Below are 27584 nucleotides of genomic sequence, written 5' to 3'. Positions count from 1 at the left end.
TGCCTGGTTTTACAAAGTTTTGACTAGAAACACCTCCTTTTGTTTCTCTAACTTGACCTTTTACACGAGTAAGCCTTTCATTAAACTTTCCATTTGCAACTGCCTTGATTTATGACTTTTACCCGTGTTAATGATCACGTACTTGTCTGCACCTGTAAACTGAATACTTTTTAAACTATCCTTCTATTGACCTCTGCTTCCATGTTCACCTATGACTCCTTGTCTAATGACTATATGAACCACCATACAGTAAATTGAACTTTGGCAGTGCTTGAAAGAACAACAACTGCTGGCAGCACCCATTTTCAAAAGGGTGCTATAGTTATAAGGGCAATAGAGATGAAAAATGGTTATGTTCTTGACAGAGATGTCAAAGCTTGCCCAAAGCAAAGCATGTAAACTAAAACTGGTTTAAAGTTTCCTAGCTTGCTGTTTCAATGGCAAAACAGTCATGAAGATCAGTAATGATTTACATTTACTATTTCCACTATGTCTTGTGACAATCACTCACAATAAACACATTTTCTACATAACTTGATTCAGTAGTGACTTTAGTGTGTTAAGTTGATTGCACATTATTGAGTTCTAGTCGCTGGGAATGTCATACTTGCCGACTAAACTTGCCAATTTAATTGCTGAACTGTGTCAGTTTGCACAACAGTAAATGATTGGACATGCCACATTCACGGACTGCATGCCAACTTTCCAGCACAGTGTTGCTTGCCTCTTTTTCTGACAGCCAATGGCATGCTGCCTGACAGACGGTGGCTGTATGAAGGATTAACAAGTAGGACGAGTACAACTGCAATAGCCATTCTTTTTTCTATTTGTGCATTCTTTTCTGGTATTTAAAACATGAAACATCTGAAAGATGAGTCTCTCTTCTGTTTGTGAGGTCCAAAACACCTGCGTTCCATGCTATGCATTGTACTTGTGGGTGTGCATATATTGGTTGTCAGCACTCAAGCACACAAGAGCCCACTTCTTTGACTAAAGACACAATCAAGCCTGTTTGATTTTGTCAGGGGGCGAGTCGTAGTCTAGTTATTGTTCATGGGAGCACACTGCTGAATGTCTTCAACTCGCTAAAATTACGTAAATGAAGACTACAGTTGAAAATCGTTGTAAAAGTCGTGTAACATAACATGGCCTCGACTTAAGGCTTAACAAGCTTCTAAAAATTTGTAAAGGTTTTGTTCTGAAATGATTCCATGTTACTGGGTAGAACCTTTTCAGACACCAAAATAATCAAACAGTAAACTAAATCCTTCTGCTTCCTGTATGTCCAAATAACAATAATGTGTAATTATACAGAAAATGATTGAGATAGTGTTTCAGATAGAAAATACTTTTTGAGAAGCAAACTCATTGCTCAAAAATTTTAAAACCTTAAAAAAGCATTTTACACATTATAGCAAAATGGCAGCTGATTAGTGAGTAAACAGAACTTCAGGAATGACCGGTTGGGTTTATGGACATCAGAGGGAAGCATGAGACCATCAATAGGTGTTTTCCCACCACAGGAACTTTGTTTTTAGGAACCGATGAGTTCCTGATTGAATTGGGGTCTGGGTCACTTATGATCTCTGGCTACTTCTGTGTGTTGAGTTCCCACCACACAAGAGGATCTATAACCTTTATGCAAAATATGTGACGTTCAAAGAAGAGTGATATGATGCAAAGTGAAGTACAATCGGAGGTTCATGAGGGACTCCAGCACCTTAATGCTTCGATGTGGTGTGCGGCACGGAGCACCAAGGAGGTGGCTTATGCCGCAATACTGGAGTTCACAGGGGACCCCTCCACCTTACCGGTTCGAATCAATCGCTACTTCACAGGGGAGATTATTGCTTCAATGTGCTGCATGGCATGGCACACCAGGGAAGCAGCTATGAAGAGTGACGAGGAGTGAAGTCTGCGCTTCATCTTCACTGATAACTCACCAAAGTCCAAACTACTAACAGATTCGTAACATGTGGTCAGCCAAACAGCACAATTCATTGCTGTTCATTTCTGTGGTGGGAAAGTGCCTAATAAATTTCAATCAAGGTATACAGTGTTCAGAGCTTTGGATTGAATCTAAGTAAAGGAACACTTTACATCTCTTAAGTGACTTCCCGTTTAAGTTCAGAACCAAATACAGGCATCTTTCTTGTACATAAATACAAAGATTCTTAAATTTGCTTAATTTGGTTTAGGGTAATGAGGAGCCAATCCTGGCAGGACTAGGGTAGAAGGTGGGTAGCAACCCAGGATGGAATGTCAGTCTGTCACATAGCACACAAATGTGCACAAACCTACACTGGCTCACACAGGGGCCAATTTAGAATTTAAAATTAGCCTAACCTGGATGTCTTTGGGAATCAAGGAGGAAAGCTGGAATACACAAAGAAAAATGCATATAAAATAGTAAAGAAGTGAAAACTCCACTAAAGGTCATGTCACATTAGACACCTTTTACAGCGATTTTCATTCAAAGCCTTCATTTACATAATTTTAGTGAGTCATAGGCAGTCTGGGGAATGCTCTTATGATGCTAATTGCGTAATGTGACATGCCCAGTGGCTTACTCCATCTAGTCTGTGACTCGCCCTGTCAGAATCAAGGCTCCTCTGTCTGGTGTCTCACGCGTTACATACTATGACAGAATGGAGAAAAGAAAAAAGGGGCAGAGATTACAGCTGAACTCGCCATAGCTGTTAGCCCTTCGTACAGCATCGACTCCATCAGACAGCACACTGTTGGCGATTTCCCCTGGAGCTGCAGTTGTGATGCTGCGTGATTTACTCATTCACCAAAATTGCTTAAGTCAATAGTTTACACTGAGCCATATTTAATGCCTGTATCATGGGATACAAGTCAAGAACCAAATCAGGAGAGGCCCCACCTTGTCATAGGACACTAGGACAATTTCATCATTAATCAATATAAACTGTATGTGTTTAGGATGTGCACAAAACCCACACAGGCATGAGGAGAACATGCAGGCTCCAAAGAAAACATGAACCAATAGCTGCTGCATTCATAGTTATAACTAATCTAGCGGTTGGTTTTCACTTCTTATTTTACTGAATTCAGGGTGCTGTACCAATCACTGCTGAGGTTACTTGGCCTCACACCAGATGGGAAATAAGGAGTCATTACATAGTGACCCTGTTGTCTGATCTACTCATTTATTTTCAGTGTCTCTCATGGCGACTTTGGATCACGGTCCTGGATTGTCTGATATGTGTTATTAGTCTGGTTCTAAGTTAAAATAACTCAATAATTTGAGAAGACGGTGGGGTTATGTTAATGTGCAGAAGTTTAGGACTTCAGAGGTTTGTTTTCACTGGAATTCCTACCATAATAGGGTGATGATTTTCCTTGTCATTGTAACCTCAAGTCCTTTTAGCAAGTGACTGTATATTTATATTCTTCATTGTGTTTTGACTTCTTTTTAGGGACCGATTATTTTATCTGGTGGGATGTTCAGCACTCTGGAGGTCCAGTATAGAGAGGAAATGTAGTATTAAACGTTTCAGTTGTTATATTGTGACACAAAACAATTACAGTTGCTGAACCGCTATTGGAATTTTTGGTGTATACAATTTTAGTCCCGATCTCAACTTGTGTCATATCCTGCCTACAAAACAACGTCTGCACCTTGGCAGCCATTAAGATAATAAAAACTATTTTTTTTTTAACTATTAAAGGTGCCAGCCCAGAAGCAACATCAAGCCATAATAGAGACATACCTGACTATGTAATTATGGTCGTCTTACTAGAAAATGTGTATTGCCATCTCAAAAAGCCTTGGAGATAAAGGCAGGATAAAGATATTAGCCAAACAAGCAAATAATTTTGCAGGAGGGGCTGACATCACACAGATAAGGTCGATGGTGCCCCAGGCTAGTACCAGAGTCAACCTGTTTAATCATCAAACAACAGCGGATCAGAAAGATGAAGCGACTCTGAAAGAAAGAATGTTAGACACGCTGGCTGCCAAAACAAACACAAAATGCTCAAGATGAGAGGAGAACGTCTTTTAATGACGCCCCCTAACTCACTATTTACGTGATTTGCATTCGCAGATTTTGTTACACCTTCCAAAAGGCACAAATTCAGGATGTTTGTTTGCAGTCTTGCGACTGCCATAAGCTCCAGCTTCCCATGCTGCCTGCATTCAAAGGCACCGGTGCAGTGTTGTGTCTAGTATACCTCCATAAATCAGCCACAACCCATGCTCTTAAGGACCTTAACAGCACAAACAGCTTAAAACACCTTTGAAGTGCTCACCATTCTGAGCCTAATCGAAATGCTTACATGGACCTGTGATCTGGGTGTCCCCTGAGGGTGGATGGGTCCAAACAGGCATAGAAATCAGTTGACAAAAAGCTGAGCAACAACACTGTACACATTCCCCACTCCACCCAACTCATCTGAGTTTGATGTTTCAGGATCTTGATGATGCACAAGGATTCAGATACTTGAGCAGCTCGGTCCAACAATGCGTGTACTTAGTGTGCTTCAATAACCTGATTATTCACAGAAACCTGATTCCTAACATGCCATGTAAACCCTTACTCCAATAAGTGAAACTGGGTTATTGGCCTCTGAGAAACCTGGTTAACACAGGTAGACTTCGCTGTGAATAATCTGATTATGTGGCCATGTAAACCCTTAACCGGATTACAGTTTGTAGTCTGCACATGCCCGTTGTACTCTGTCAGCCTGTGCATGTATTTACTTCACGCAAATCCTCAGCAGCAATGGGTAGAATTGTCCACAAAATATATTTCCAGGTTGGGTGAGCTCATTATTTCTACTACTGGCTAAAATAACATGTCTCAAAATTTAAAAAATCATTACATTTATGTTGATGAGCTGAACGTTCAGGGCTAAACTCGGCAAAATATTCTTAAACAGCAGTTGAGTAACATGTTAAAAGCATCATACACTAAGTAGTCCAATTATTCTTATAAAGTAATGAATAACAACGCATATCTTACTGAAATAAAAATCCCTGTGTTATTATTATTCCAGCAGCACTGGAATTATAACACAAATTATCCTGAGCATTTGGACAGAGTGGTAAGCTGAAAGAAGGGTCAGAATGTTAGGGTAAGTTAAAGGCCTCCATGAACAGATGAGTTTTAAGTTGTTGTTTTTTTTTTTTTTAAAGAATGAATTGAGGTAGCTGATCTAATTCATTTAGGGACGCCATTCCCAAGTCTGGCAGCTACCCATAGAGTGCAGGTTAGTGTAAGGCACAACAAAGATTGCCAGAAAAAAAGGACCTTTGTGGGCATAAAGGAGCAAAGTGATGGAGAAGGACACTGATGGCAATTTAAAGCTTTGTAGGTTATTATTTGAATTTTATATTCAATCCTGTTAGACACAGGGAGCTAGTGAAGGCGAAGCAGGATGGTTGTGATGTTCTCGCCATTGCAGCAGAGTTTTGAACTGCAGTTTTGATATGAGATTTGAAGGGGCACCTGCCAAAAAGGACTTACAATCATCAATGCAATAACTGGACAAGTTTCTCAGCATCTTGCCTGAAGAAGGGTCCTGAGCAGCCTCGAAAGCTTGAGAATTGTAATGTTTTTAGTTAGCCAATAAAAGATGTCATTTTGCTCGACTTAACATTAGAAAAAGAGAGGACTGAGTGAACACAGGATATGTTACAGAGGTGAAAGTAAGAATGTTTCTTAATGTGGTTTATGTGAGTGGAATAAGAAATGGAGGAATCAAAACTAACACTCAACCCAAATATCAGAATCCTGTTAATGACCAAATGCAAAGCTTTACGGGTTGGTATGTAAAACTCTGAGGTCTGCTAAGGTGAAAACAACAGTGTGGGCTTCCTGCTGATTAGGGGTAAGCATTCCATGACCCACACCATCCCATCTCAGGGTCAAAAGCAGTAATGCCATGGCAAACGTACTCTAAGAGAAAGAATTGGGTCTGACTGTGATGTCAGGAAGCCTCTATAATGTAGCCTGCTGGACATATAAATGACTTAGAGAACAAAGCAAAACTTGTCTAAAGAACCATTCCCATGAGAGAAAGGCGGGAAAGGTTCCTTAAATTCTTTGGCCCTTAAGTCAGTCGGGCAAGAGGAGGCACTAAGTAGCCATCATTATATCATCCATCATAATTCCACAAATTAATGGACTGCCTTCTCTATCAAAAAGCATTCCAGATGGTAGTCCTTTAAAGGCAGAGGATTTCAGGGAATCTGACCTGCAAGCATTTGAACCCTGCCGGCTGTACTGAGGGAGATATAAGGAGGTGGGGGTGGGAGTGTCTCTCACCTTGCTTTGTCTAAAGCAACCCATTGTTGTGCTAATATCTGAGCCGTTATCAGCCTTTTGAGCGTGGCTCAGTGGGTGCAGGGTGACATCACTCTTTCTGAGCTCTTCCTCACTTGATGAATTTAGGCTGTCATGGCCTTTGTTCTGCTAATTCTAGAGAGAAGAGGTGTAGCTTTACAGAGGAGAGGAGGTGGCCCCTTGAGGACTGAGCCAAAGGAAAGATGAAGAATGAGAAAGAAACAAGGGGACAGATATCAAAAGACACAATCGGCTTTATATAGTGCCTTGTACAGCATGCAAGGTTCACAAAGCCTTTACTCGCTTTCGAGAAACAAATTACACTATTCCAGGGCACAAGGTAGCAATCAAGAGCTTACCATAGCAGCATGGGAACAAAAACAATTTACAATTTGGAAATAACTAATGTATAAGAATTTTTAATATAGAAGATAGGAATGAAGACCGATGGGAAAGACAGGAAGTGAGACAATAGGTTCTTTCTCACATTTATACTTAGGAAATTACAAAGACGTCCATTTCAGGATTTTATTAGAATTCAATTGTTCACACGTGTCCAAGGTATGCATTAATTTCCTGAAAGATATCGTTCACAGATGGGGACGCGTCGAAATCATCCATAAATCATTATTCAATCGATGGCGTCCACTTCAAATTTATAACAACAATGTGATAAATCAGCTGCACTGTGTCTTTTGAAATATGTTACCTTAGCACTTGCCAACGGTTACTGCATTTGGAATGAAGCTCACATTGTGCATGCTGCCTCTCACAGTAATTTTCAATTTTGTGGAAAGGGGACCCCCTCCTGCCATGCTGACTAGACTGGTACTTGGAAGCACATTGCCTTTCTGTTTACAGCCAGGCAGTTAGTATGTTTTGAAAGGCTCTGGCAAGTAATCTGTCACGCCTCAAAATGTTCATCCCGATTAGCCACACCTACATTTTACAGAATGAACTGACACCCACTTTACCAATTTACAGCTCATGGAAAGCATCAAAGAGCACATTTGTTAAAGCTAATATTAAAACGCCTCCTTCATGGCGTCAGGTAAGGGAAGAAGATCCTTGAAATTACATAAAAGGTCCAGAACAACTAAAATCTTTTTTTTGACGAAAAGAAAGCAGTCAAGTAGCAAAAACTGAAATGGGGAGTTGAGGATCCATGTGTGCACAGTCCTGATTGAGGACCCAGAGATTTTCAACTTGTCATATTCCCATACAGAAAAATTTTAAGGCAATGAAAAAAGATAAATACAATTGCGTAAAAAAGACTAATTGATTAGCTTGTTACACAGAAAGCCAATTAATAAACAAATTCTCAGTAATTTTACACACAGAATCTTACTTCTGCTAATATGTTTGCTACATTCTTACTTTTTTCAAGACCCCTCTTAAAAAAGCACACTAGGAGTGAACTGAATCAAAAGTTCCTTTCATACCATTCTACGTAAAAGTTAAGTAAATTTTATGTTCACTTCATAAACATCTACCCAGTGATCTAAAACACCATAGTACAATACTAAGCAGAAAGATGACTACAAAAAGAAATCATGGGTCAGTGAGATGACTTTGGATAGGTTTGCAATTTAAGTGATGGGTTTCATTTGACGGTAGTAGAAGAGCTCTATGAAGACCCAAGATCAAGAAGATATTTTTTGCATCTGTTTGTTATTGCAGTCATAATGTTCACTTTGGGCATCAAGAAAATCCAACAAATCAATACTTGAAGAAATACAACCAGAGTTTCAATTGGAGGGACTGATTGTCAAAGAAAAGTTCAAATGTTTGGGCCACTTAATGAGAAAACAGGATTCGTTGCAGAAGAATCTCATGTCGGGTAAAGGTGAAGACAGACAGAGACTAAAATGCATAGACGCCATTACTGAGACTGCATATAAACCCGTGAAGAACTTTCAAATAGAAAGGCATGGCGTTTATAGTCCATCAGATCATAAACAGCCAAATTAAACAACAACAATCACTTTTTTCCCCACACTGCCTTTATTTCTCTTTTTCCTGCATTCTTATCATAGCCAATTACAAAAGATAAAAACTTCCTTGTCAAGGTAAATTAAGGTGTATCTGCAAAACACAGATTATCCTCATCTTTTCAAGAACATGAAACTTTGAAATGTATATTATATGAAACTATTTACGGTAAACATTGAATTACAGCAACACTTTTTTCCCTAGAATAAAATATAATCCTGTAGCAGTATTGATAAAGGATAATAAGTCAATTGCATTCGCTGTGAATTCTTACTCCAAGAATTGAAAAATTGTAGGACAATTGAAAATGTGTTGTCTATTAAGCACTCAAAAATAAATATTTTTAAAAGGGCTTATGTTTGATTAATTGACTGCCTTGACGTCCACGTGTGCCCTTCCACCAGTCCACAGTATACTGTATATACAGTACATGGTCTATGTACTTATCATTTTGCTATTGTAAAATTAAATGAAATGGTTATCTGGATTTTAGCCATTTTTTATTCTGCCAGTCTATGCAGCTCTCTCAAAAAAAATAAATGAAGCATAATGTAAACAAAAGAACTGAGCTGTGAATATCTAGACAAACCAAAGATAAGAATAAAAAGTGGTAAAAGAATGCCAGTGTAAACTCAGTAGGCCTCATCTCAGTGTCTGCACCACAAGGAAGAGGAAAACACTCAACCTGACCAACACTCATCTAAAAGACTGCACGAGTTATGCTTTATGGATGTTTCATTTCAAGGAATTTTATAAAGCAACCCTCACTTTACAGATGAATATTCCAAGGAAAAGGTCTTAAGGTCATTCAAAATTGGAAGATGTCCATTAATATTATAAAACATATATTTTTATTGCCACTATTTATTGCATGTTTTATTCATTTGTTCAAATTTTTTACACGAACACTAGGCGGCTAAGGCTCCGGCCTATAAAGCAGAAAATTTTCCAATCACTCCCAACAACGGGTTCACTGTGCAAGACCGTTAAGTATTCTTACTGAAGAAAGGTGGAAAAAACTGAAGAGGACACTTGTTATTTTTAAGTGAATTTTAAAAAGATTTGTATAGATTAGTGTGATAGATTCTTTAGGAGAAGTTGAACATATATGTCATGTAAATGTACATGTCAATTTTATAAATAAACTGTGCGCACAATGCCTAATTCTATTACAACATGGAAAGGCACTTTTAACAGTATGTAAAACTAGCTGTGTTACACAACCTCATCCAGAAAATTCTGTAAGACAATGGGCAACCGTTATAATGTCGTCGGTTGATCAGGTCCATCAGAAGTACTATGTGACTAGTACTTTTCTACAGGAGAAAGTAGTGTGAAATGACCCCTTTTATTGGCTTTCTAAATAGATTACAAATGCAAGCTTTCGAGGCAGCTCAGGCCCCTTCATCAGGCAAGATGTAACAAAGAAACTGAAAAATACTCTCACTTATATTGGGACAGCAAAGTGATTTTTTTTTCTTTCATCTTAACAACCTTTTTGTTCAAATGTTAGCAAAATGAATACACCCGAGATGAATTAACCCTGAAAGAAGAGAACAATGAACTAATAAAATGTAGAGATAAGATAACCATCACTAGAGAAAGTCTTGTAAGGTTTTTTTGAAGTGCATTGTCTGTAAGATAGGCCACTGATGTAGTCAGCTGGTCAATCAGTCTGTTAGTCCACATATCTGCTCATAAAACTCTTATCTATATTAAGACCATTTTGTAGAGTGTTGAATTTAAGCATAAGTTTGTATTCCCATTCCCATAGTACTTTTCTATGCTGTACATAATATCTGTAGGTGGTTTTTTTTTTTTTGTTTTTTTTTTACCAAGCGTTAATATTATTGGCATGCAGTGTGGTGTAGTGGTTAAGGCCTTCGATCTGCGGCTGACAAAGAGCAAGTCACTTCACCTTTCTGTGTGCCGAATGGATAAACCAATTGTATCTCAAAAGTTGTAAGTCACTTGGATAAAGGTTATATGTCAAATAATAAGTAATAGTATTATTAAGTCACCGGAGCTGCTTTCTCTTGAATATGCCACTGTCCATGAGTAAAACATTCCTGCATTAGATCAGTTCCTGTTTTTCCTAATGACTTGGCTGTTGGTGGTGGTCATTACAAAGCACAATTTTACAGCAAAGTAAAATTGTTTCTTTTGAAACAGGTAATCTGGTGCGTTTCCTGTAACATGTCTTGGTGCAGAACTGGGGGCCACACAGCACTTTTGAACTGACATGAACCTGTTATCACCCTTTTGTACTTAATGTACCCGCGGCTTCCAAAACTCCATGGATTCCCACTTCTCGTCGTTTTTTATGTGCTGGTGCTTCACAGTGCTCAATACTTCATGGAGGTGCATGCCTCTTTCGTCGTTTGTATAAGAGTGATTGGTACCACTCAATATTTTCACTTTAAGTTTGGAACACCACAATTGAAGAGTGGGTGCAGTTGAGTATACTGTGGTTTTCAGTGCGGTGACTGGGGTTTATAGGTCAATTCAGTGGAATGGAAAACCAAGATGAGAGCCGGTATGTATTTAAGAATGCCGTTAGTCAACAGGAAAAAAAACTGCTTGCTAACTATTGAGCTTTGCATCTTCCTTCAGCTTCGCCAATTTCTTTCTTTCCATTTAATAACTTGATCAGATCTCTTTTTTCCAGTCCTTAACATTGGTCTTCAGTTGTCCATCCACCCTGCTGCTTAGTGTTACTGTCAATTGCTTCTGCTGCATCCTTCGTTCGCATAAAGCATGACCCCGGTGCATCACAGATCATATAAAAGTTACCATAATATTAAAAAACATAAAAAAATATTTATCAAAAAAAAAAAACACACTAATTTAGTTTTTTCCGATAATGTCACAAAATTTCAATTCAAATCTATAAAAGCATTTTTGAGACTTTGGAGTATTGTGTTTTACTACTGGAGGTTTCACACTAAATAATGAGATATTTATTATGCCAGTCTCATTTGAAAAGTGTGTGGCCACTGAATTTTTTTAATGGACATTGGAAAAATAATTTAATTTGCTGTGTAACAATGACAGTTTTTCCATATTCCAGAAGTTAATACACTGTATATTTGAAAACTGTGACACACAGACACACACCCATCATTGAGATATCAATGCTTTCTGTATCGGGGGGCCCTAAAATGTCGAGATCCATCAAAAACCAGAGACTGCAATTTTTGAGGAATTTAAAGCTTTTGCTCACTCCCCCATAGATGATAGGTTATGGTGGGGAAGGGCACAAAGCAAAAAAATGCAAAATGTTTGACTTTTTCTATTAAGTTATGACTTCAGCATAGGTACTTCTGACACCTCTCATCCTCCGAAAAGGATTTAGGGGTTTATGTTGACCACAACATTTTTATCATTTAAGTAATGTGCAGACGCAATGAAAAAGGCAAATAAAATGTTAGGTTATATTGTTAAAAAAAGCTGAATACAAATCAAGGGACGTAACACACTAGTGATATCAAATGTGTGTGCAGTTCTGGTCTCCACACTACAAGAATGACACAGCAGCACCTGAAGCTGTGCAGAGGAAAGCAACCAGGTGCATCCCAGGACTTAAGGGCATGTCATACTATGACAGGTTAATTGAATTAAATCTGCTTAATCTCAAGCACAGCAGACTGCATTGGAACCTCATCCAGGTATTCAAAATTCCTTCAAAAAATGGTGGATCGTGTACCTGAGGACACAAGGAGAAGTGTATTTAAGATCGATGCCAGGAAGCACTTCTTTACACAAACAGTTATGGGAATGTAGAACAAAAACTACCAAGACGTGGAGTTAAAGCAGAAACCTTGACAACCTTTAAGAAGTGTCTGGATGAGACGCTGGGGCAACGTAGCTAAAAAAACTAAAAAAAGCTTGATGGACCCAATGGCCTTCTCTCGTTTGTAACATTTTTCATGTTTTTATACAAATTAACATTCATACTTTACCAATTTTCAACCTAGGCGGTGACTTTTACGAGGACATATGTCACCTCACCCTGTAACGTGGGTTAAAATTGAGTCATTTACACAAACACCAGTAAGGGTTAATGTAGAAGAGATGGTTAGTCACATAAAGCTGGTTAACATCTGTATACACAAGGAATTCAGTTTAAATTTACCATATAGCTTCTTTTGGATTTACTTAATCAAGTCATTGGCAGCATGTGTAATACTGACTTTTCTAAAATGAAGTAACAACATCAGTGAGCATTTACAATAAACTTAGATGCATGACCATTTATGACGTGATTCCTTCTGCATTTTCTAAAGCCTAGGCACTTACTGCGTCAATCAGGTGAGTCACTCCATTTTCACAGTTAGTACACCTTTTGAAGTACTAGGTTGTTGTACCGTGTTAGCCATTATGAATGTAGAGAAAAGCCAAGCAAAATGACACCTTTTATTGGCTAACTAGAAAGATTACAATATGCAAGCTTTCGAGGCAACTCAGGCCCCTTCTTCAGGCAAGATGTAATGATTACATCATGCCTGAAGAAGCGGCCTGAGTTGCCTCGAAAGCTTGCATATTGTAATCTTTTTAGTTAGCCAATAAAAGGTGTCATTTTGCTTGGCTTTTCTCTACACCTTTTGAGAAATGGTAAAATACTAATTCAGTCAAAATACTAGTAAGACACTTGTTCAGAGTCGCTTGGTAAACTAGCAGTGGGATTTGAATATGCACCCACGTGATGCCTATGTTAGCCACTTCGTCACTAGGCTACAGTGCCATTAGTTCACAGTGACTGATCTTTTCAGGGATACAAGACCAGCTAGGCTGGACCATTTAAGTGCCAGGAGAACCAGTCTGTCCAGGTGTAACACCTGTAATTTTAAGTTGTGGGTGAAAGCTGCTATTCTCCATTATTTAGAAACCTTTATCTCACATTCCTTTCCTGAAAAAGGTGGCATGGAATGTACAGGAAAGACGGAAACTTAAATAAAGTGCAGAAAAAAAGAACAAAAAAACAACCCACACATCCTGTTCCGCATAAGATAAATTAAAGCGATCATTTCAAAATCACAGTGATGAGAGGATACTGCAGTGTCATACAAGAATCAAAACAATGCTGTCAAGAACTGCCATTGCCCAATGTGATGTTAGAGAGGAAATTACATAAACGAGCATCTCTATACTACCAGTACGTAAGCATGCCACTATTCTCCTGATCGAAAGCCAACTGGCAAGTGGCATTAGTCATGGCCAATCTTTTTAAGGACCAGACTGACAAATGGCCAGACATTGCTGCCTGAAGGTGCACAGTCAGAAGAAATGTCCTTTAATCATGCATGCCTGTAGTACAACTGAGCTTGAGCCAATCAAATTAATCTGAAAAGCCTCATCCTTTTAGCGTAATCTTTAGCCACGATGAAATTCAGCTGTAATAAGAGATTAATAAGAGATCATCCTGCTAGAATCTAACAGCCAGACTGAAAAAAAAACCATAATACTGAAAAACCAGTACGGCCAGGGTCAACAGCTGACAGAGACTGCATCACTTGTGCCATTATGTGTGATGACCAGGATCATGTGACACGTGCTGTAATCAATACTCAGAGCTCAAGACTAGGGTCACAACCCAGGAGGGAACACAAAGTGAGATTTACAGCACTTAATTTATGGAATTCTCCCAAGCACTGGGGCTGAGTGGCATCCAGGCCTGTGGCCAGTCCAAAAAGCTTTCACCTCCATGGACCACAGCTGTATATAAGCCTTCAAAACTCTCACTGAACAGACAGTGGGAAAGTAAGGGCACTTTCAAAATTCCGCAGGATGAATTCCTTTTCACTGGTTGGGCTGTACAGCCTTTTCTAAAACCATGCTGGTCCACTAGAGCTTATTGCACATTAGGTCTAACAAGCATGGCCTCTGGGTAATGCCTGTTCATGTTAACTGCACAGTAGCAACCCTGTCAGTAAAAAAAAAAAACAGAAACAAATCAAAGGTCCACCAGAGAAAAGCAGTGGAAGAAAGGACAAACTAATGGAGGATACAGGGTTAAAAGAATGTCAGTGGAATAAGGGAGTTTCACTACAAAAACAAAACAAAACAGATTTCTGTCAATTATCAAAATAATCTTTTAAAAAGTCAGCTTCTACATTATAAACGTGTAAGGTACATTCACTACCAGAATCTCCCTTATAAATGAGCGACCTGACATTACCTCGCTATCTCAAAGACCCATTACCACACTCACTGTGAAAGGCCCCTCGCCAATACGACACATTACGGTGGACCTCTTCGTCTATGTCTGTCAGTGAGTTCCTACTGGTCACATAATTCATATCTTTTTTTTTAAGCTTGCTGTAGCCCCTTTTCATTGCTAAATTGATTAGCTCCCTGTGCTTAATTCCTTCATCGTTGAATTTTTTTTGCTGTACTAGAGACAATAAAATCAGGTAGCAGTGCTGCATGCGCTACCAAGGCACTACAGATGGTTCAAAATGCACCAGCACATCTTGTATTCAACCATGCAAGGCGGGTACATATCACTTTCCTTCTTAGATCAGCCCACTGCTCCCTGTAACAGTACACATGAAGTTCAAATCCTCAATGCTTGCTTACAGAGTAGTCAAGGGATCTGCAGCTCTGGACATAGAGGTATTCATGAGGTCCTCTGCTCCTTCTTGCACACCAGGTCTTCTAGTGAACAGCATCTGGTGATATCGCTTCTGTGTGGCATCAAATTAAAATCCAGACTCTTTTCACATGCAGATCCTAGCTGGTGAAATGAACTGCTCACCTGCATCCAAATCGCTGACTCCCTCAGTGTGTTAAGAAGCTTTTGATTACTCTCTTGTACTGTACACAATGTACTACACTTTTAACTTCGACTGTACCTAGCATGTGGACGAGGACCTGATTCCTAACTACTCCCTTCAGCTATTGTCAGTGTGTTGTCAGAGTTGACCATATACACACCCTCTACTGTTTCGTTCACTTAGAATTTTTGTGTTTTTAAGACAATGAGGACTGCACAGAAAGTCCACACAGGATTTCTGACACAGATGGCCTTTGAAACAGCTATTTTCTATGTGGAAAAGCAGTAAGACAGGCAGGCAGTGTAGCGCAGTGGTTAAGACTTGCTTTGGGCTTCAAACCCTGAGGTTGTGGGTTTAAACCCTGCTACTGATGTTGTTGTGACCATGAGCAAGTCCCTTCACCTGCCTGGGCTCAAATGAGAAAAACAAAAAGAAATGTAACCAATCGTACCATAAATGTAGAAAACCGCCTTGGATAAAGGTGTCAGCCGAATAAGTAAATGTAAGACACTACACCTGCCGACATTTGGATGCTAAGGGGACTGTGGAACATTGCAGCAAAGAACCGAGGAACATTAAGGTGGAAAAAGAGGTTTAAAAGTGGTACTGTATTATATAAATTGGCAACATCTTTTATTATTTGTAAATCCAAAATGGCCATGACCATATGTTTTATCTGAGTTTTCAGTCATCTGAGGTAGCATTGGTCCACATTACCTCTGATAAATCGGGGTTCAATTGTACTATAAACTTAAAGGGAAAACATAGTTAAGCTTTCAAAATCACCAAAAATAACACTCTTTTTTTGTTCAAATAATAGTGAAGTACATGACAACGGACAGAATTAATGTAATATTTCCTTAGTCATCAAAACAAACCCTGAAAAGACATTGCTCCTCAGAGTAACTAATGAAAACTGTCCTCAATATTACAATGTATAAAGGATGACTGGTATCATGCCACATGTGTCATCCGTGTAAACATGGAGGGAATATGCAAATTTTCCAAAGACAATGGCCAGTGATTTGAATCCAAATCCCCTTAATTGTAAGGCAGCAGCACCAGCCACTGCACCACTATAATCCATTTTTGAAACCCGTTTTATTTCAAGCTGGGTCCCAGGGTATCTGGAGCCTATCCCACTCAGCATTGGGTATAAAGCAGGAACAAGTCCACCCGTCAGTATGTAATGTAAATAACAATAATGTTTGTTTGGTGCCTTTTGATATTATCCTATATGAATGACCTCATCCAGCCTTGAATGTTTTCTTATTCACGTTTTAAAGTGCTTTGTGAATGAAAGAATGAAAGCCACAGTGTAAAATACTATTTCATCCATTACCTGAAACTACTTAATTAAATCCAGGATTACAAAAAGTTGGAGCTCACTATGGCAGCATCAAGGACAAAGCAGGAAATACAATGGACAGGATACCAGTTCTACGGCAGGACCCACTACCACTCAGTTATACAGGGCCAATTTGAAGTTGTATATTAAACTACCCATAATATCTTTGGGATGTGGGAAGAAAACCGGAGTATCCAAAAAAACAAATGTGAACACAGGGACAAGCAGCAAACTTCAAACAGGTAACTGATGAAATTAAATACAAACTCCAGGACCTAGGATGCTGTTGCACTGCCTACTCTGCCTCCAAGAACAACTAAAGTAAAGATTTATTGAATAATTACTCTTCGTTCTTTGCAATGAATAATGCTAGTTATTTAATATATCAGACTATACTTAACTGACACATTATCCTAGGCAATTTATCAGATTAGGATAGAATACAGCTGTTTACAGATAATTTTCACAGTTGGACCAAAAGCAAGTTAAGTAACTTGAGGCCCAAGATGACACAGTGACACAGCCATGAACCAGCAGAGCCACTACCAGTACCAGCAGTGGATATGCAGAAGTACCGGTACTCTCTGTATTAATACTGATTGATTCAATCAACAAGCTGGTTGGTGTCCCCCTTAAGAGAAACAGAAGCCAAAATACTTTAAAATTTCATCAACAAGCTGCTTGAATATGTGCCATGTACATCATACACTGGCTCTCTTCAAACATTGGCCATTACACGATACTAATGGACAATGTAAAACTGTGCAGCATCCAGTCAAACTAACTTGGTTGCTTATATGCATATGAGCTGTAAATCAAAGATGGCTATGTGAATACCCTCTGCTCCAGAACTACCAGTATTTTTCCCAGCCTATAGCATTTTCCCGTCTTGAGTAGCAGGGGAGCTATGTGAGGATGGTCTTCACAGACTTCAGTTCGGCTTTTAACACAGTTATCCTGGACAGACTGGTCAAAAAACTCCGTCTCTTAGGAATGCCACTATCTGTCTGCCACTGGATCAAAGATTTTCTCACTAACTGCTTTCAGATGGTTAGATTTGGACACTACATCTCTTCCACCCTCACAATCAACACCGGTGTCTCACAAAGCCGTGTGCTGAGCCCTCTTCTATATGTGTTTTATACCTATGACTGTGTACCCTTTCATTCCACCAACTCCATCATTAAGTTTGCAGATGACATGACTGTGAAGGAATTCATTTCAAGAGGAGACAAGACAGCCTGTGGAGATGAGGTCCAAAGATTGACTGCATGGTACACTGAGAACAACCTCACCCTGAAATGTACCAAAACAAAAGAACATATGATAGACTTATGTAGGCACAATACAAACCACAACCCAATAAACATGAATAGAGATTATGTGGAGAGAGTTTCTGCCTTCACGTTTCTGGATATACACGTTGCAGAAAATATCTCCAGGTCCATAAACACCACAGTGGCAGTCAAGAAGGCACAGCAGAGACGACTTCCTGAGGATCCTCAGAAAAAAAAACACCCTGAAAGAGAAGCTGCTGGTGTCCTTCCACCACTCCTCCATTGAGAGTGTGTTGTCATACTACATTTCTACGTGGTATGCCAGCAGCTCAATGGCAGACAGGAGAGCCCTTCAGAGGATCCTAACCTCTGCCCAGGAAATTACTGGCTGTACAGTGTCCTCTTTGGAGGAACTCTTCAGCTGTTGTTGCATCAACACAGCAGCCAACCATGACAAAAGACCCTTGCCGCCCTGGACATCACCTTGCAGCCCTCTGGTAGGCGGTTCAGGTCCATCCAATTGTGGACAAACAGATTTAAGAACAGATTCTACCCCAGAGCCATACAAGAACTGAATACTACTAAACACTAATAATGATTGACAATGACCAATATAACAACAGTCACTCGTGCACTACTAGTACATGTTTACATTCTTTGCAAGTTATATTATTTATCTATTTCTATTATTGCACCCAATTCATATGTGCATTATACCCAAGTGCAATATTTAGTTATTCTATTGTATTGAATTATATTGTACTGCATCATAATTTAATTATGTCCATTATGTGTGAATGCACCTTTAAGACTGCTGCAATTTTGTTGTACTAAGTGCAATGACAATAAATAGAGATAAATTTTATGCCGCCTGTTCATCCGTCTCTGTCAAAACATTGAAGATTTGAAAGGACACTCCATGTTTGGTGTAGCTGTAAAAGTATGAATAAAATGGTGCAAGATACCATGCAGTCTGGTTTTGAAAACTAGTTTCTTCACAAAAGACCCTCAAGTTTGGTAATCATCTATTAAAAATTACGGATCATTGCAGTCCCATACTGTAAACTGTAGGTATTGGCCATGGACAAAGTTGATCTTTACTCCTTTTACTGCAAATCTGAGGCACACCAAAGGTTCTGCTTTAATGAACTTCACAGTGCTGTTGCACTTTAGACTTTGGCCACAGCTTGAGCTGCCATTGTGCCATGCATCTACAGACACTGCAGAGAAGGGACACTTAAGTTTAGTTTGCCAGCCTGCTTCCCCCCACCACTTCAAGGCAAATCATAAAAGGTATAGGTTTCAATCAGCGGAAACTATGTATTTGCCCTCTTCCATATTTTATATACCTTCTTCCATGTTAACAATTAACTTAGAATACAGCTCAAAATAAACAGAAAACTTCTGACACAATAGCAAATACCTGTATAAAATACCGCGGTAAGAGAGGAAGCGTGAAACAAAGAAAAGAATCACAGTTTAAACAGTGTTAAATAATCCAACTTTAAAATTATAGAAAGAAACAAGAAAGTTCAATGCTGTAATTCAGTCCTGGAATGTACTTTTTGGAGCAAAAACGAAAAAGCAAAACTGAATCTGGCAAGGGTGGGTTGATGGAATGTGTCTGGACTCAAATCCACACCTGCAACTTCTCAAAGCAAGCTTGAACTTCTCGGGTAACTTTGGGATGAAGTGTAGAGCCACATTAGAGCATGCCAAGTGGCACTATGCTTCTTCAAGGTAGGCTAGTAACACAAAAGTACAGCAAATCTCTTAAAAGACGTTTCGTCCTTTGAGGCTTGAAGTTTAGACATTATGTAAGCCTCATTGCCTTCTCCATCAACACTACTTATACGGTTCAGTTGAAACACCCTGCTGTGCTGTGCTGTAAACTGAAATTCAAAGGATGACAATACATAAAAACTTCTAGAACAACTTCAACTAGTTTTAAAACATTTTGAAATGGCAGTTGGTGAACAGAGTGTGGTCGCTCGTGTTTCTTCGTAATACGCCCTGGGTTGGGGGCGGGGTGCCTCATCAAGTCTTGGTAAGGCAAATTCCAAGTGGCTTTTTAATGGTAATGAGAAGCGTGGGTCTCAGACACATAGACGGGGGTAACTAAGATGGATTCAAACGTAAGAACTGCATTCATTTCCCATGACATCTTTATTTTTCACCTTCAGTTATTCACATGGACAACCTTTCTTACATACACATTACAGTATATCATCTCCTTTGTAAAAACCACTGCAAGGTTTGTCTTTAAAATTACAATTGTCCACAGCATTTCTTAATATCTGACCACAAGCATGTTAAATGATAAACTTGTGATCATCCATTTATAGTCCAGTACCTTAGCCTGCTTAGGCGATACTTTTATCTAAAATAACTGTCTTGCACACAGAGCTGCTAGGCAAAAGATGTCGCCCCCCTCATGCTCCTGAAATAGATTAAGGTGGTCTGTGAATATTACATCATTTACAAATCACAAGTGTATTACCCTGCGGTGGGTTGGCACCCTGCCCAGGATTGGTTCCTGCCTTGTGCCCTGTGTTGGCTGGGATTGGCTTCAGCAGACCCCCGTGACCCTGTATTCGGATTCAGCGGGTTAGAAAATGGATGGATGGATGGAAGTGTATTACCATTATTTTCCTATTTCACCAGCTGGAGCCCTGGCAGATTAGGACTATGTCCACATTACTAAGTTTTTGTTTAAAAATGCAGACATTCATCTTCATTTTCAAACACAATGCCCCAGCACTTTATACCCCCCAAAACAAAGACTTTTGAAAACACTCTCCAAAACTGCATACTTCAGATGGGAGGAAAAAAATAGACTTTTGAAAATGCAGACTCTAACCGTGCTGTGTTCATACTTCTTATGTAGCCCTTCACTGACTGGATTCTGCTTATTTCAAAGTCTCATTCCCTGACTGGTCACCCTTCATGGAAGAAAAACATATTTCACTTTACACGGAGGAGTTGCTTTCCATGGCGCTTGTTATGTTGCTTATCTGTATGTATCTCCATTGCCTTTTGTGTTCAGAATTACTTAGGAATGCTTTGAATTAACTTCAGTGTTTCTTTTGTCCAGTACCTGCTGACTCACTTCTCCCACAAAACCCCCACGATATGGTATATAATTTGACTCATCTTGAAGCCTTGTTATGCAAGATGTCTAGCTTTATGGGATTTCCCCTATTTTTGGCCCTCTAGACCCAAAAAAACCTCACATTTTTATGCCATTTTTGGACCTTATTTTGTGCAGGAAATTACACCTTTATAATAAAGAGCAAACCAATCGGTGTCTTCCACAAAAATAATCAAAAGGACTTGAAGTTGTGCATGCCATATCAACCAACTCCAGGAGTTCACCTCCAAATGAGATACAAGGAGTCACACAACTTAGAAAAAATGGGGATTGGTAATACAGGCACATAGAGGGTTGTTTTTATGCTATTTTGAGACTGTGTTTCATGAATGTGAAAATATTTTTGATATTTGATTTTTCTTACCTAGCCCTCTAACAGCCTTTCCCTGAAAGTTAAAAATAACACTTTTTAAACTTGATCAAATGGGGTTATCATTTTAGACGATTTCAAGATCAGTGATTAAAGAATATGATGTCACTCTTAATTTTTGAAGCTTTACTACAGATCTAGTCCTCAATGGATCTCTATCATAGGGGGAAAAAGGACAAATTATTATTACAATTGCAGGCCCGCACCTAGGAAATTCTGGGCCCCAGGCAGCTGACAGAGTTCGGCCCCTTTCGTGTTTCAAATATGTGCGTATATTTTAAAATGCCACTTAAAGGGCGGGCCCCTATCTAGCTTGGGCCCCTGACAAGTGTCATGGTTGTTCCCAGGTGCGGGCGTGACAATTGAAAACTTTATGATTTTAAACATTTTAACTACAGTGCACATTTTAATAGATCAAATGTTTGATGTAACTATTCTTGTTTATTATGCATTTCTACCTCATGAAGTAAATGATCATATTTCTTATGACCACCCCAAATTAGGGCAGCTTATGCTAACTCAGACTTTTTGTACAGTTTGAAGGCCGCATGCATGAACAAAAGGCAAATAATCAATCAGTCACTACAGGTACTTCTGAAAACGCCAGGTAAGCGTTAGAATGCTTATGGGTGAAAACTTTCAAAGGCTTTTAAAAACACAGACTTTAACCGCATTTTGATTTGTCTGTGCTTATTATATGGCCCATTACAATGTCTCATTCTCTGACTGCTCCCCATTCACAGAAGAAAACCATATTCCAACATGGCAGACACAGAAGAGTTGTTTTCCATGGTGCGTGTTGTGTTGCTTACCTCTATGCATCTAAATTGTACAGTTTAAACATTTCAAACATGTGCAAAGAACAAATCATTTACCAGTCACTGCAGTTTTGTAATAAACCAGAAGGCTGGCAGCACTACTGTCCCTTCAAGGATTTTTCCGCAAATGCGCACGTGCCCAGTGTATTCAAAAAGCCAAGTCATACACATTTTTGGTTGTTGTGCAGACAAAGACATTTTTGTGAATGATGTGAAAACACCAGTGTGGACGGAGATCATTTTTATTTATATTGCCATTATTAAATTAAAATGTAGTAGTGTGGACACAGTCTAGTGAATTTGCTTGGGGGTCACACAATGTGTTAGTTTTGAGGCCATATTGCCTATTTAAACACGGCTTTTACTCAAAACGGCTTTATCCTCCACCTCTCCAACTTTACTTACCCACAAGCTAACTTTCTTATCAGTAAATTTTTTACAAACAGAACATTGTCAGGTTAAGTAATTTGCTTGGATGTCATACATATACAGAACAATATTTAGGCTAGGCTTTTATTTAAAATAACTTACAAATCATAAATATACTATACTTTTCTCCATATGTCTCAAGCTGACATAATGACAGATAAAGCGGTTTGGGTCAAACACTTAAAAAGTCCAAACCCTCAGTGTTTATGCCATATTATATATGCAGATAACGTTTAATCCAAAGCAGCCTATAAATCGTGAGGTTTAATACATTTTTTCCCAATATTTTCATCTGCAGCACTGGTAGATGAAGAAACGAGTCCAGTGTTACACCAACAAATCAATGATGACTGAACTTAATAGAATTTTGTTTCCAATTGGAGTACCCTTGGATATTAATTATTCATATCTTTAGCAACTTGGTGACACCAGCCCAATCTTGAGTCTCCAGTCTTTAGCCGACTGCTTCCCCCAACCCAACCCCACACCCCCCTTCCTATTTTTTACTGTAACCCAGTCCCAAAAGATGGATGGATAAGAAGCACCTTTGGGGGCTTCACTCATGTGGTACCAGATTCACTCGACATTTGCATTGCTGTCGGGTTGTACAAGAGGAGTGACTGGGAACCAGCGAGGCTGAACTTACAAACAAAGAGGCTGAATGCAGCAAACTCTGGCAGCACTGGATAGCTGAGGCGACGCTGGTGTCGCCAGGACAACCACTACTAAACAAAGCATTCCTAAGCGCCATCTCTGCTCTCAAAGGGCCATTGGGAGGGGCGTGGCACACCAAGAACACTTTGAAAGAAAGCCCAGTGGGGATCTTTGGTACTCCGTCCCCACCCCCCTACCAAGTCCAAAGGGAGCATCTCGCCTCATCTAAGAGGTACCAGCTCTGTGGATCTTGACACAGGATGAGCCACTTATTTGTTCATTTTCATTTTTCCTTTCTTGTTATACAGTATAGTCTCCATCAGATTACAGGATACTAGCCAGCCAGTTTCACACATTCCACTCTGATGCCACTTACCATGCCACACCTGGTGGACAGAAAAAAAAAAGGCCTCATATCTTATGCGTAACATTGATACTAGGAATTAATCTGTATTTATTTAAATTGATAACACCACAAAATAAAGCAAACAACTGCAGAACTGCTGGGGGTTGAGGAATTAGCTGAAATCTCCTTCCTGCAAATGAGTGCACTGTATGAGCAGGTCTCAAAGACAGCAGTCATCTGGGGGTTGGGGTGGTGGTTAACTATTACACATGCCTCTTTGACAGTCATCCAAAAGTTCCTTGACCTTGAATAATGTCATCTCTACTCCAAGCACACATTGCACAGAGAGTGTCTCACCTGATCGACTCCTTCCTGCTCTCTAAGGACACATGCTTGATCTGCTCCGGCAACCTTATTTCTGTATCAAGTTGCATCAGGTGCATGTTGAGGGATATGGCAAACTGGGATCAAAGATGCACCGTGTGAAGTACTTCAACAGAAAGGCTTTCTGCACACCACTTTCAACAGCAATTACTTCATGCCAGCTTTGACAGTATGGTAAATATTATGTCAGAGCACTTCACACTGTTATGTCTAGCTGAATGCAAGAATCAACATAAACTTGTGCGAGGTCATGCAGCTTGCTCTCAAGTTTGTCTCGGGATAGTTCACATACAGTAGATGATGGGAAATTTTTAGACATTTATACCAACCAGAGCCTCAAGAGATAAAGACTTCTAGGTGATTACAAACCAATGTTAGGTGTGGCATTCATTCCATTTTGAGAATTACAGCATCAAATAGACGTGAAATGACATACCAGGGCCTATAATGGCTTTGACGGCTGTACCATCCACTGAAGCTATCAAAACATAATATAGGTGAGCCTGAACAGTGACTTTAAAAAGAATTTGGCTAAGCTGCAGTAGGAGGTGAGCCAATTACTGATCAGGTCCACCATGGTACAAAACAATTTGGAGACTACTACGAAGTATACAGCCAGCCAGAGTATCTTCAGTCATCCAGTGCCCGTATTTATGAAGCTTCACAGAGTAAGAAAACTGAGGACTGCCTCAAAATTCTCAGAGCAACACAAATTTGGTCCTACTCATAGAAATAAAAGTGAAAGCATTTTATCAGTTTTTCTAATTTAGGAAACTACTCCTAAATTCACCAGGATTTAGGAGAACTTGTGAGGTGTCCTAACTTGCTAGGAGCTGCCAGAAGATGATGTTCATGCAGAGATCAGTAAGCACATCCCATGAAAGGCTGAATGTTTTGAAAACTTTGGATAACAATAATTCTGAAAAGAGATACCAATCTGACAAAGATGGAGTAATATTCGTAATAAATCTTATGTATTACGTGATCCATCCATTTATATGAACATGCCATGTGCTGTCTGCCAAAATGAAAGTGTTGGTACCGTCACTTTTTTGGCTACAGGGGAAATGCAGTTTTGCAATAACGGTGATTTGGGTACGTCACAAGCAACAATTTTTTTTCAAATTTTGCACCAAACTTTGAACACCCTTCCAACACATAAGGTAAAAAGTAGATTCATACATTTCCCCATCATTCCCCTCTATTATACTATTTCTGTTTTTTGACAGACAGCAAAATGTCACACTGGTACACTGAGCTTTACATTCTACAAACCCCTGGACCATTTGTGTTACACTTCAAAAGCCCAGGAAGTTTAAAGGAAGGGGGGCTTTAGATGAATAGACCCTCACACAATATCAGAATCAGAAAAACTTCATTAATCCCAAAGGAAATTACTTAACGTAAGGATGGATCACAGACAGGGACCCTGAAAGATGACTGGGAACACTAGAAGAGTGAATGAAACGGATAGCTGTGGCTGATTAGTAATTGGTACTTGACGAGCAGCTCCCTGTGGCCATAACAGCAGGAAGGCGATTCTACTGAAAAGTACAGCTGTGGATCATTGTTAAATAAATGTACCTATATTTGGGATAACTCTCATTTGATGTGTACATCTTGGACTTTCCATCTTGGTGCTTGTTAAAGTTTTATTCTTAATGTTGTTATGATTAAATGGCAACAAGTATGTGCAGCTTAGCGCAGTATCCTAATTTCTTCCTTCTTCTACTTATTAAATAGTATTATTACTATACCTAATCATCTTCTTCTTCCCTTTTATCTTTTCTCACTTTTATATGGGGTCAATATGCTTAATCATCTTTCTCCATATAGCTTGGTCCTGCACCACCTCCTCAGTCAAGCCCTTTTTCTTCAGATTTTCTTCCACTTTACCCATCCACTTCCGCTTTGGTGTCCCTTGCTTTCTCTTCCTCTCTACTTCCATTCCCATCACACTTTTGCCCACATATTCATTTTCTCTCCTCATTGCACATCCATACCACTTCAGTCTACTTTCTAGTACTTTCTTAGATATCTCTCCCACTTTGGATTGTCTCATTTCATATTCTGTCCTTTTTTGTAACTCCACACATCCATAACTTTTTCTTCTTTGCTCCATTCAGTGCCCATGTTTCAGCTCCATACATTACTGCTGGTCTTACCAATGTCTTAAAAACCTTACTTTTAACCTTCACCTTAATTTTACTACAATTGGTAATTATTATTATTTATTAGTATTAATTATTATTATCTTTGTGGCGATTCTCAGATGTGGTCTTTTACTCCGCTCTGGGACTAGGAGCAGGACGCTTCGTAACTACTTGTTATGTCCTACTCTGGAGTTGGACAAATTCTTATCATGGCCAGAATTTTAAGTGGAATTCCTTGGAGTAATTTTGAGATGCTTGATTAATCCTGCCTGGAAATATCTTGAACAATTTGGTTATATACATGATGTCAGAAGGTTCCCAGGTGCCAGATAAGAAGAGCTGGCATTAGAGAGCAACAGGGCCCATCAGGGCCTTGGAGGAGGGACGAGAGTGTTTGCTGGCAGTGATGTAGGTTGTCATGCCAGTAGCAAGGAAGAAGCACTGCCACTGATTCCCAATATTATTATCTCCAAAGTAACCATCATGCAAAACGACCTTTGGGTACAGAGTTGGGATGTGAACACTCAGCGGGTGGAAGGAATAGAGAAGTAGGGGTAGTAAGAAAGGAGTGCTTGGGGGAGTACTTGAGGCAGATAAGTACACAAGTTGTTCCAATAGATTAATAGAGGTGCAGATGTGTGCACCAACAGGTAGTAAAACTGTTTATTTTATTCTGTTCTATTCTGTACTTTGTATTGCTCACATTTACAATATTTAGTTAATAAAAGGCCTTGTTCTTAAAATTTGGTCTACTATGCCATCCGGGGTGAGTTTGCCTCCTGCAGTTAAAACTGAATGACTATTACAGACCACTAAGGCTTCTAGAAATCCACTTATGAGGATGCCAAGATAACTTATCAAAGCAGCAGCTATTTTTAAGGGGTCAGTTTGCCCAGTATATGCTGCCCAAGCAATTTAATGAAAAACCAGTGATAGTACTTCTAATAATCTGGTTAGTACGGCCCCTGGCGGCAGCTCAACCTTGCACAACATAACCCGAATGGATGTCTGTTTAAATTCTCAAAGTTTAAAGCTGAGAAAATGATACAAACAATGAGTGGGAAGCCCAATGTGAAAAGGCTCCATAAGTTTGTTTTTCATTTTTTTTTTCTCTCATTTCAGAAGTCACATCCTCCTAGTCTGGAGAAAAATCCCCACTTTCACAACAAGCAAGGTTAAACCTGGTCGGGTTACAGCGTAATTCCCTCTGTTTGTGCTTTTTGAAAGAAAGCAAACGTGGAAGAATTGTTTGCAAATCCTTATCTGTGCAAATTTATTTTACAGTTGAAGGCCCTGACCCACACATTTGGAGGAGGAGGACTTTCCTTTTTGCACATGCTAACCGCCCCCCAGGACAGTGAGCAAGCAGACCCTGACTCACACAAAAGAAAGTGCCGCTCTATTGAGCGCCTGGGTCCTGGCGCTTTTATTCAAAAGACTGCTGCATATCAATGAACACCCCCGCCCCCTCTCTCTCACAGTGTCACACAGAGGCGTAATGAATGAAGGGCCCCAGATGTCACAATGGTGGGGGCCCCACAGACAATGACTCAAATTAAACTCTGAAAGCCA

At 39.5% G+C, this 27584-nt stretch overlaps 1 protein-coding gene across 1 annotated transcript in view; it reads right to left on the bottom strand.

The window, feature by feature from the left end:
- Window positions 1-23918, bottom strand: part of LOC120526697 (cadherin EGF LAG seven-pass G-type receptor 2-like) — a 125454-nt gene extending 101536 nt beyond the window's left edge. The window contains 3 exon segments of the mRNA XM_039749856.1: window positions 21223-21244; window positions 23506-23515; window positions 23833-23918. Of these exon segments, the coding sequence (XP_039605790.1) occupies window positions 21223-21244; window positions 23506-23515; window positions 23833-23918 (118 nt within the window).
- Window positions 23919-27584: the final 3666 nt, after the last annotated feature.

The sequence above is a fragment of the Polypterus senegalus genome, chromosome 3 (assembly GCF_016835505.1).
Source record: "Polypterus senegalus isolate Bchr_013 chromosome 3, ASM1683550v1, whole genome shotgun sequence".
In the NCBI taxonomy this organism is placed as follows: Eukaryota; Metazoa; Chordata; class Cladistia; order Polypteriformes; family Polypteridae; genus Polypterus; species Polypterus senegalus.
The sequence above is the reverse complement of the archived record's forward strand: the minus strand, read 5'-3'. Positions and strand labels throughout refer to the sequence as shown.